Source organism: Debaryomyces hansenii, assembly GCF_000006445.2.
Source record: "Debaryomyces hansenii CBS767 chromosome A complete sequence".
In the NCBI taxonomy this organism is placed as follows: Eukaryota; Fungi; Ascomycota; class Pichiomycetes; order Serinales; family Debaryomycetaceae; genus Debaryomyces; species Debaryomyces hansenii.
The window spans coordinates 880,913-892,175 of record NC_006043.2 but is presented as its reverse complement, the minus strand read 5'-3'; the positions used below and the strand labels follow the sequence as shown (position 1 = coordinate 892,175).

Here is an 11,263-nt window from a genome sequence, read left to right as displayed (position 1 = left end):
TCTATTCATTCAGGGAATTAGCTGAAAGTTTGCCAAAGTTTTTATTATTCGATGAATACATTAGCTGAAATGAAAATACTAGTTACAAAGGGTCTATGAATAAATATATACTAAAAAATGGGTCGGAACGCCTAGAAGAATTAAATGGACATTTATGCAAGTGGGATGGAAAATATTACTTTTCCTTTTTAACAATTGCATTTCGTAATAACGTCAAATCATCATTTAATTCTTCTGGTTTTAACCCCTGTAACCCAGTGAATTGTTTGTTTAGTCCTCGAGTATTAGGCTTATTAGAATTTGCCTGTGCATTATCAAGTAGTACCAACGAAACTCCACCATCTTCATTACCCATGATCAATGTGTTCAATGCATCGTAGTCTTTATCGCTCAAGTTGCTTTCATTCCCACTCCCCACTGCATTGTTGTGGAGGGTATTATGGCCGTAACCATTGCTGTTCTTGTTGCTAGCAGCTGTGCTGGTGATTCCGGATGATATTTCGTCGTTCGATGAGTATCTTGTAGCATAATGTCTTCTCCGCTTTCCTGACAGAGATATATAGCCATTGGCCGTCGAGACGTTTCCAGTGGCAGTTGTTGAACCCACACCTCCATCCGACAAATCGTCTGCTTCGCCAGCAGTGAGTCTTGAACTCAATTCTCGCTTTCTGAGCGACCGTCTATCCGAAAGATTCAACGTGTTAGCGGCCACTGCATTCAATGCAGCCGTAGACGAATCGTTGGCAATATTCGAGCTCCACGAGTTTGCATTCACCAAATTAAGCAATAGCTTATCCTCTTTCAATTGTTTTATCTGCTTCTGGAGTTTATCGTATAACTTCTCTTTGATCAACTTGATCATCTTGTCGTGGTTTTCTTGAGCCTTGATCAAATCCTCCTTATATTCCTCCTCGATTCTTTTCACCTGGTATTCCTCCCATAGTCTGAGTCTAGTCAACTCGTAATCACGCTCTTCTTCCAAGTTTTCCTTCTTATCCAAATAGTTTTCGTTGGCTCCTTGTTGTAAGGTCGCTAGCGTATTCTGCAAGTTGTGAAGCAGTGTCTTGTAGAAGTTATCTCTATCACTGCTGAACATAACATCTAGCTTACCCAACCGCGAGCCTATCTGTTGACGTTTTTTGTCTCTTTTGCTTAAACCTGGTAAATTTGTTAGTATATCTGTCTTCTACTCTAACCTTAGACATAAATCAAAATAGTCACATACTATCGTTGAAAATCCCATTTCGCTTGTGATCTTCCATCCTGAATCATATGTCTGCTCTGGCAGCCTTAATCTCTTATCAATGACCTCTGAACTGGTATTTTATCCGTGTAATCCAACGGTAGTATTTACGCTTCTTTATGGCGTATTGTTGGGGAGCATCACCAGTAAACAGTAACTGCGGGTAACCCCGTGAGTTTTTCAGACCTGATCGCTGCATAAGCCGTTAGTCATAAACACCAGCTGTACAAAAACTGGTACCTACGGCTGGCCCCCTATACTCGACATCATGACTGTGGACGAAGAGACTTACAAACGGTTGGAGGATTTACCCTTCGCCTCAAAGGATGGCAAAAACACCCCAAAAATCACGGAACCAATCACATTTTCCCTCGCAAAGGACCCTACTGGCAAAGTGACATTATTTCCCATCCACGACGCCAGCCAAGTCCCCAAAACTCTACTCAAGGTCATCCAGCACGAAATCAACTACGTCATCGAAGAGGGAACAACATACCCCTACCACGAAATCATGGACTTCGACCAATTTGTCCTGTACTGGTTTTCCGCGTTCGTGGCCGTTCTCATCGAAGGTGACCACCAATCGTTATCAGATGCGCACTTTCAAGACCAACCCGAAGACTTCTGGAGAACCCACTTTTTGGGAACATTTTACGTGAAGCCCAACTACACGGGAAGATGCTCGCACGTCTGCAACGCGGGCTTTGTAGTCAACCATGAGAAGCGAGGTTTGGGCCTAGGCAAAGAATTGGGTGCCAAATACTTGGTGTGGGGGCCGCAATTAGGATACGTGTACTCGGTGTTCAATTTGGTGTTTGAAACCAATACAGCAAGCTTGCGGATCTGGAACTCGCTTGGTTTCGACCGTATTGGCTATGTCAAGAATGTGGCCGTGTTAAAGGGCCATCAAAGCCTAGTGGGAGCATATATGTACGGTAAGGACCTTGTATAACGTTGATTTTGAAACCATATAATTAACAACTACTCATACAGACACTTATATAATATATTTAACAGCTATAACATTTTATAGTGTTATTAATAGCAGAAATTTTAGATTGATGGAAAATAGAACATGAAAAGATGTATTGAACCGTACTGTAGTAGAACCTTCTGTATTGTATATAGACTAAACTAAGGTAGTAGAAGAAAAAAATGGTGCGACATTGCGATGTTGTCCCGATTGGGAAATGGTGACACAAAACGCCTTTTCTGAGCATCACTTGTCATTTCCTCTTAATCATCAAACTACCATTTTGTTTACATTCTATAATATACACAGACAGTATAATATCTACACTAATATCATATACAACTTATAGGTTAATAGTAGGTAGAATAGTCGGTCTTGAGTATAAGTGATAGGCAATATGGCAGAGTTTGATGATGTGATGCAACCGCCGCATTTTCGACCTCAATTAGAATATAATCCAGTTACAGTTATCGATCGGTATACGGTTTTGCTTAAAGATGGAGAGACCACAGCTACGATTTATCCGATGCATACACTCAATGAGTTGCCGCCGGGATTATTGGCGTTTCTCTGTGATGAATTCAACATGGAGATCGAACGAGGGGATACGTTTCCTTTTTTTGACACGCTTCACATCGAGTCGTTTCAGAATTACTGGTTTGGGTCTTTTGCAGCAGTGATGGTGCTAGGGGATTCGCCGACGCTCGAAGGGTCGAGACAGTGGGAAAAAGAGTGTTTGGGGACGTTTTATATCAAGCCAAACTATCCGGGACGGTGTTCGCATATATGTACGGCAGGGTTTTTGGTTAATGCTGGGATCAGAGGCAAGGGAATTGGGCGGACGTTGGCAGATTGTTATTTGCAGTGGGCGCCACGATTGGGGTACACGTACTCGATTTTCAACCTTGTGTTTGAGTCGAATGCTGCTGCAAGAAAGATCTGGGAATCGTTGAATTTCAAAAGAATCGGTAGGGTCAAGTCGGCCGGTATTTTGAAAGGACATGATACTGCGGTCGATGCTATCGTATACGGTAGAGAGTTAATCAACAATTCCGATCCCGCCATCGGTGCGTATAGATTTGATAAAATCAAGTTCTACTTGGAGACCGGAAGATATCCAGCCATGGCAGATAGACAAGAGAAGTCAAGATTGAGGTCCTCTGCGTCGCATTATCGATTGGAAAACGGTAAGTTGATGTTGAAGGGCAGACAAGTCATAGCTGATCCAGTTAGACAATTGCAGATTTGTACGGAGGTTCATATGACGAATCATGGTGGTATTAATAAGACGACTGCTGTTGTCACCGAAAAGTATCATTGGACGAGAATAAAGGATACAGTGGCTACTGCGATCAAAAATTGCCCAGAATGCAGAGATCCTGCCAAAGACCCGCCCTTGCTCAAACGCAGTACGATTCCAAAGAAGATGGCAACTGGTAACTCTATCATTCGCAGGAATAACAAGGTATTACACTCACAACCAAACAATCCAAATGCTCGTAATATTTTGAAATCAAGAAACAGTGCTGATGATGTTGATGCTATGGTTGCTGCTGCTCAATTACACAACTTACCAGGTCATCATCGTCATGATGCTACTGAAAGTTTGTTGACCCACGATTTATCTGGCTTAGACGATGGAATCATAGCAGCTGTTGAGGCAGCACAGAGATCGCAACAACAGGGACATCCAAATCATCAGCACCACCCAACGTATGCGGCGGCTGCAGCTGCAGCGGTTGCTGGCGATTCAAATCACTACCAACACTATCAAAATGAATATACTAATCATCATGAATATCATCAGGACTCGAACGATAATCAGGGATACAACAACGGCGGTAACTCTAAGGAAAGAAACAGAAATAACAACATACCCGTTGATCCTGAAGTCAGCGCTTTTGATCACCATGTTGATTCTGCTGGGGAAGAAATTGAAATTGCAAGGGCTTTAATTCAAGCCAATGAGGATGTTCAAGAAGAAGGGCACCATCAAGATGTAGATGAATTACAAAATCAAAGTTCTAATAATGATAATAACGAGAAGAATGGTGATCTGAAGAGGGCTGATGATGAAACCAATATGTTCTCTAAAGACAATAATTAAGTGTATATTATGTAAATTATCTACGTATGTGTATAGGATAATATGGTAATTATGTATTAAATATAAAAATACGTATAAACAGACTAATAGTAAAATCACATTATTCCCCCGAAAAATGCTATTTAAACTAAATAGAAACCAAAATAGTAACCAATATAGTCACTTATAGAACTTTTTTTCCTTTTATATATTGAATTTGACAAAAAAAATTAACTTTTGAATAAAATAATCATGAGATGTCTAAAACAATTCCCCTATATATATTGTTAAAGCTTTCTCACTTAGAAATCAACACCAATGACCATGGCTAATAAGGCCATTCTGACAAACAATCCGTATCTCATCTGTCTGAAATAGGCGGCTCTTTGGTCAAAGTCAACTTCTTCCCTAATTTCATTAGTTCTTGGTAATGGATGCATGACGCACATGTGTTGCTTAGCATAAGATAAGATCTTATTGTCAACAATGTATGTGTCCTTTAATCTTGAGTATTGTTCCTTATCTTCGAATCTTTCTTCTTGGACTCTAGTACAGTATAAAACATCAGACTTAGCAATGATTTCTGGGGTTAAGACTTCTGACTCAACAACTAACATACCATTGTCTTGTAACATCTTCTTGATGTTTTCAGGCATTGCTAATTCCTTTGGTGCAACCAATTGAATTCTTACTTGATAATGACGTAATAAGTGGCATAAGGAATGGACTGGTCTACCGTATTTCAAGTCACCCATAAAGGTTACGGTAATACCATTCACAGTACCTAATTCTTCCCTGATAGTGAATAAGTCTAATAATGCTTGAGTTGGGTGCTCCTTAGAACCGTTACCACCATTGATTATTGGAACAGGTGAGTACTTGGCCGCAATATCAACAGATTCTTCAGAAGGATGTCTCAAAACAACAGCGTCAGCATAACAGGTTAAAGTACGGATTGTATCTTGTAATGTTTCTCCCTTTTTAACTGAAGAAGATGCTGATGCAACTGAAACAACTCTACCACCTAATCTTTGCATAGCTGCGTCGAATGAAGCTGAAGTACGAGTAGATGGTTCGTAGAACATAGTGGCTAATAATCTACCTTTCAAGATGTCCAAAACACCTTGTCTTTCAACAGCCAATCTCATTTCTTGAGCAACTGTGAATAAAGAATGTAAGTCAGAACGAGTGAAATCTTTGACAGACAAGACAGAATTACGTAAGAAAGTATTATTCTTTCTGATGTAATTAATCAATGCATTGTTATCTCCACTAACTGAGCTAGTTGGAGGTTGAGAAACTAATTCAGCACCTAATTTTTCGAATTCCGCTGGAATAGATGATTGTTCTCTAAGGAGTGATGGGCGACGAGCACCGTCATTGAATGACATTCTAGCTTTTTTATTACTTAATGCTGGAGATGATGGAATACCTGTGACAGATCCAAATCTAGCTCTTGGTTCAACCCCATTATGACCCAAAGCATTCACAGCTAAAATTTCGCCTCCTAAACAGACGGTTTCGTTATGGAAAGACACACGATTAACAGCCCCTTGTAAATTAGCTCTTGCGATAGTCAATACTTCAGAATCATTTGTAGAAGCAGCCAATCTATCTATATCAAATTCAACCGAAGATTCTTGTTTAGGGATGTTAAAAATTCTAACTGGATTGTCATGAAAACGCTCAACTATATCTTGTGTTGTAAGACGACCTTCCTTGACAGCATTGAATAATAATGGCAAGGTTTCCTTTGTACCTAAGCCAGGACAGAACTTCTTATTAAGAGCCTTGCTGACTAAGTATGGTAAGACACCGATGGAGAAACAGTCGATATTTTTTAAACCGCTCCATAACGCATTCTGATCTTCTTTAGTTGGCAAGAAGTCTAATTGTGGGAACTCAGCTTGAGACAAGAATAATGCATAGACAGAAACATCACAAGTAACCTGTAACTCCTTTTCCTTGGCCATTATAATCAAGCCTAAGTCTTCTCTTGAAGAAACACCAGTTATATGAATTGATCTGGAGTGTAAGGAAGCTAACAATAACACTGATGCTAAATCTGTTGTCTTTGCGTCAGTGATTATTGGTTTGTTTTCTGGCCACGAAGCAAAGTGTGCTGAAATAGCTGAAACTTTAGACTTGTTGAAGTCATTGAATGGAATGAATAAGGCACCTGCATCTTCAGCTGCATATGCAGCTTCTTCCGAGTTAGTTTCAGAAGCAGCAATTGATAATGAGAAATCAGTGTAAGCAGAATTCGTTGCTGATTCAATAGCATCAGCTAAAGTTTCGATGTTTGAAATAGTCGAACAATCCGAAGTTTGAGGCAAGAATGTATTGAATGTGAATCCGGATGCTAATGACGCACGAGTGGTAGCTTCAAATTCATCAAATGAAGAAACAAACGAATTGATATTAACTAAACCTGGAATAACAGCAGTCTTGTGAGAAGTTTGTGCATCAATTTCAGAAACATCTAACGAAATGTTTCTAGCGAGCGCTTCGACTAATAATTTGGCACATTTAACGTTGGTGACTAATGGAATCGAATAATCAACTGCCATACGACGAGATTCGTAACCCTTAGACATATAAGAAGCAGGACGACGGAATCTGTTCGAGGATGGTAAATTAACGTACATATCAATCAAATTGTTGGCCAAATGTTGAGTTAAAGAGTATTCTGATTTTTGATCTTCTTTTTCACCCAAAACTTCTAAGTAATGAACAGGAATTGAATGCTCTTTGATGAAATCTGCTGTACCAGCAGTTGCAAAGATCTTATAACCTAACTCGTGTAATTTTCTAATGGATGGTAATAATTCTTGCTTTTCTTTATAAGAACCAATCGAGAATAAAATGTTCTTCTTTGGCAATTTGAAACCAGTAGAAATTAATGATTTCAAATAAGCTTCATATTTATTCTTACCAAAAGTAGCAACTTCACCTGTCGAAGCCATTTCAACACCTAAAACAGGATCAGCACCAGCAAGACGTGAAAAAGAGAATTGTGGAACCTTTACTGCACAATAATCTTCTGGTAACTTTTCACCTGGGTATGGAGTGAATGGCATATCCATAATAGCTTTAGTGGCCATTTCAATTAAATCAGTTCCAACAACCTTAGAAATAAATGGGAAGGAACGAGAAGCACGCACGTTACATTCAATAACCTTAATATCATTATCTTTAGCGATGAATTGAATATTATAAGGTCCAGTAATATCTAAAGCCTTACCAATCTTGGCTGTAGCTTCAACGATACGTCCAACAGTTTCTGGATCTAAATCTTGAGGTGGCACAACCAACGTAGCATCACCTGAATGAACACCAGCGTTTTCGACGTGTTCAGAGACAACATGCATGATCATTTTACCGTCTTTCGCAACAGCATCCATTTCAATTTCCTTTGCATTCTCAATATATTTGGTAATAACAACTGGATAATCAGGAGAAACATCAACAGCTTGAGACAAATAAGAAGCTAAATCGTCTCTCGAGTAAACAGTGTTCATGGCAGCACCTGATAAGACATAAGATGGACGAACCAAAACTGGATAAGTAACCTTTTCAGCGAAATCTTCTGCTTCATCAATAGAGGTCAATTCTTTCCAGGCTGGTTGATCGACCCCAATTCTATCCAACATTCTCGAGAATTTATATCTATTTTCAGCAGAGTCAATCATTTCTGGAGAAGTACCCAAAATCTTAACATTTTGACGGTATAATGGCAAAGCAATATTATTTGAAGTTTGACCACCCATAGAAATAACCACACCTGATGATTGTTCTAAGTCATAAATATCTAAGACTCTTTCCAAGTTGATTGTTTCGAAATATAATCTGTCAGCTTCATCATAATCAGTAGAAACAGTTTCTGGATTATAGTTAATCATAATTGTCTTAGTACCATTTTCACGTAAAGTTCTAATAGCTCTAACTGCACACCAATCGAATTCAACTGAAGAACCGATACGGTAGACACCTGAACCTAACACAATAACACCATGATCATCAAATGAAACATCAGAAGAATCTGCATTATAAGTGATATATAAGTAGTTCGTGAAAGCTGGGAACTCGGCAGCAACAGTATCGATTTGTTTGACAAATGGAATAACACCTGCTTCTTTTCTTAATCTTCTAATTGCAACTTCATTGGAGTTTAAGAATTTTGCGATTTGTCTATCCTCAAATCCTAATTGTTTGGCTTGCTTTAAAACAGTAACAGGTAAATTTTCCTTAACACCGTAAGTGGTAACTAAGTTACCGAATTTAATTAATCCGTCTAACTTGTTCAAGAACCACTTATCAATGTTAGTCAACTTCCAAACCTTCTCAACAGAGTATCCATCTGATAAGGCATTTGCAATAGCAAATAAACGTTGATCCGAAGGTGTCTGTAATTCATTATCAATATCGATTGACATCAAAGCAGAAGTCTTATTGAAACCCAAATTTTGATAATCAGTGGATCTAATAGCTTTCTGAATAGCTTCTTCAAAGGTTCTACCAATAGACATAACTTCACCAACAGATTTCATTGAAGAGGATAACAAGGCTGAAACTCTGGTAAATTTCTTTAAATCCCATCTAGGAATCTTGACAACAACGTAATCTAATGAAGGTTCAAAACATGCAGAGGTAGATTTTGTAACGGAGTTCTTGATTTCATTCAATGGAATATTTAAACCTAACTTGGCAGCTGTGTAAGCCAATGGATACCCAGTAGCTTTAGAAGCTAAGGCTGATGAACGTGATAATCTAGCATTCACTTCAATAATACAGTACTCTTTTGAAAATGGATTTAAAGCATACTGAATATTACATTCACCAACAACACCTAAATGTCTAATAACATTTACAGCCGTCGTTCTTAACATGTTATAATCTTCATCAGATAAGGTTTGGGATGGCGCAACAACAATAGAATCACCAGTATGAATACCTAAAGGATCGAAATTTTCCATATTACAAACGGTGATACAGTTATCGAAAGCATCACGAACGACTTCATATTCAACTTCCTTCCAGCCCTTCATGGATCTTTCAACTAAAACTTGAGGAGAGGTTGCAAACGCTTTATTACATAAAGCAACTAATTCTTGCTCGTTATCGGCAAACCCTGAACCTAAACCACCTAATGCATAGGCAGCTCTAATGATCAATGGATAACCAATAGAATTGGCAGCGTCAATAGCTTCCGAAACATTGTTTGCGGCTGCAGATTTAGCACACTTCTCATTGATTTCATCCATGGCTTGAGAGAATAATTCTCTATCTTCTGTAGTAATAACAGTATCAATAGGAGTACCTAAAACTTTAACACCTAAACCTTCGAACTCATCCTTCAATTTGATACCAACGCCTAATGCTGTTTGACCACCAAAAGTACAATAAATACCGTCTGGACGTTCGTGCTTGATAACTTTTCTAACAAAGTCTGCAGTAACTGGTAAGAAATAAACCTTATCAGCTAAACCCTTCGACGTTTGGATAGTTGCGATGTTAGGATTAATTAACACGGTATAAATACCTTCTTCCTTCAAAGCCTTAATAGCTTGAGAACCAGAATAATCGAATTCACCAGCTTGACCAATGGATAAACCACCTGAACCCAAAACTAACACCTTCTTGGCATCAACCTTTGGATGAGCAGCTCTATTTTCTTCGAGTAAGCCACCTGGGAATTCGACTGCTTTCTGGACACCAGACTTGTTGAAGTCCACAACAGATTGGATGAAAACATCGAACAAGAATTCAGTATCTCTTGGTCCTGGAGTAGATTCAGGATGGAATTGGACCGAGAAGTAAGGCTTAGAGTCATGATAGATACCTTCGTTGGAACTATCATTGGCATTTACAAACAATTCTTTCCAGCCAGATGATAATGTATTAGTATCAACAGCATAACCATGATTTTGGGAAGTAATGTAACATCTACCTGAAATGGTCGAGGTACATGGAATGTTATGACCACGGTTACCGAACTTTAACTTCAAAGTTGAGGCACCAGTTGCTCTAGCTAATAACTGGTGACCTAAACAAATACCAAACACAGGGGTTTTGCCAGCTTCCAAAACTTTTTGTAAAGTTGAAACGGTGCTGGTCATGACAGATGGATCACCTGGACCATTAGAAATGAATAAACCATCATATTCTTCAGTCGAGAAATCGTAATCCCATGGAACGACCTTTAATTCAACACCACGTCTGATGAAACAACGGATTTGATTATATTTCATACCAACATCAACCGCCAATATTCTAAGTGGCTTACCATTCTTACCAACTTTAACATCATTCTTTGGTGTATACAAGACTGGTTCTTTAGTAGAAACCTTGGCAACCAAGTTTTTGACATTTGGATCATCCCATTCAGGAATTTCAAAATGTTGTTCCCATTTTGAGGTTTCAATAATTTCACTACTCTTAGAAGAAGCCTTTTGTAAAGCCAATCTACCTAAAGTAGAACCTTTTTCTCTTAATCTTTTAGTTAAGGATCTGGTATCAACACCGTAAATAGCAGGAATACCTTGTTCTTGTAACCATTGACCTAAGGAGGACTTGGCTAAGAAATGAGAATATTCTTCGGTGTAATGGGCAACAACTAAACCAGCAATGTGGATTTTGTTGGATTCGAAGTACTTTGGTAATTCTGGAACGTCGTCGTCCTTTAATGAACGATCTGGGACACCATAATTCCCAACTAATGGATAGGTGATAACTAAAATTTGACCCTCATAAGATGGATCAGTAATGGATTCTGGGTAACCAACCATACCAGTTTGGAAGACAACTTCACCAGCTGCTGCAACTGGAGCACCAAATGAGTAACCCTGCATGGCAATACCATCTTGGGTTTCTAAAGTCATCATACGGTCACCAGTAGACTTCATTGGTGGAGTAATTGGATTAGAGATTTGAGCCATTTCTCACTTGCTTTCTTACTGTT

At 38.9% G+C, this 11,263-nt stretch overlaps 4 protein-coding genes across 4 annotated transcripts; 2 read left to right on the top strand and 2 right to left on the bottom strand. All coding sequences in view use genetic code 12, as the record gives it.

The window, feature by feature from the left end:
- Positions 1–175: 175 nt before the first annotated feature.
- On the bottom strand, positions 176–1,262 carry DEHA2A10450g (DEHA2A10450p; the record flags this gene model as incomplete). The annotated part of the gene is made up of 2 exons (XM_456787.1): positions 176–1,158; positions 1,226–1,262. 2 exons carry the CDS (start codon positions 1,260–1,262, stop codon positions 176–178), a joined length of 1,020 nt encoding a protein of 339 aa, XP_456787.2.
- A 249-nt stretch (positions 1,263–1,511) lies between these two features.
- DEHA2A10428g (DEHA2A10428p) lies at positions 1,512–2,195 on the top strand (the record flags this gene model as incomplete). Its single annotated transcript, XM_456786.1, has 1 exon — positions 1,512–2,195. The coding sequence occupies one exon, from the start codon at positions 1,512–1,514 to the stop codon at positions 2,193–2,195; it is 684 nt and encodes a 227-aa protein (XP_456786.2).
- A 418-nt stretch (positions 2,196–2,613) lies between these two features.
- DEHA2A10406g (DEHA2A10406p) lies at positions 2,614–4,323 on the top strand (the record flags this gene model as incomplete). The annotated part of the gene is made up of 1 exon (XM_002769978.1): positions 2,614–4,323. The coding sequence occupies one exon, from the start codon at positions 2,614–2,616 to the stop codon at positions 4,321–4,323; it is 1,710 nt and encodes a 569-aa protein (XP_002770024.1).
- Positions 4,324–4,604: 281 nt separating this feature from the next.
- On the bottom strand, positions 4,605–11,240 carry DEHA2A10384g (DEHA2A10384p; the record flags this gene model as incomplete). Its single annotated transcript, XM_456785.2, has 1 exon — positions 4,605–11,240. One exon carries the CDS (start codon positions 11,238–11,240, stop codon positions 4,605–4,607), a length of 6,636 nt encoding a protein of 2,211 aa, XP_456785.1.
- Positions 11,241–11,263: the final 23 nt, after the last annotated feature.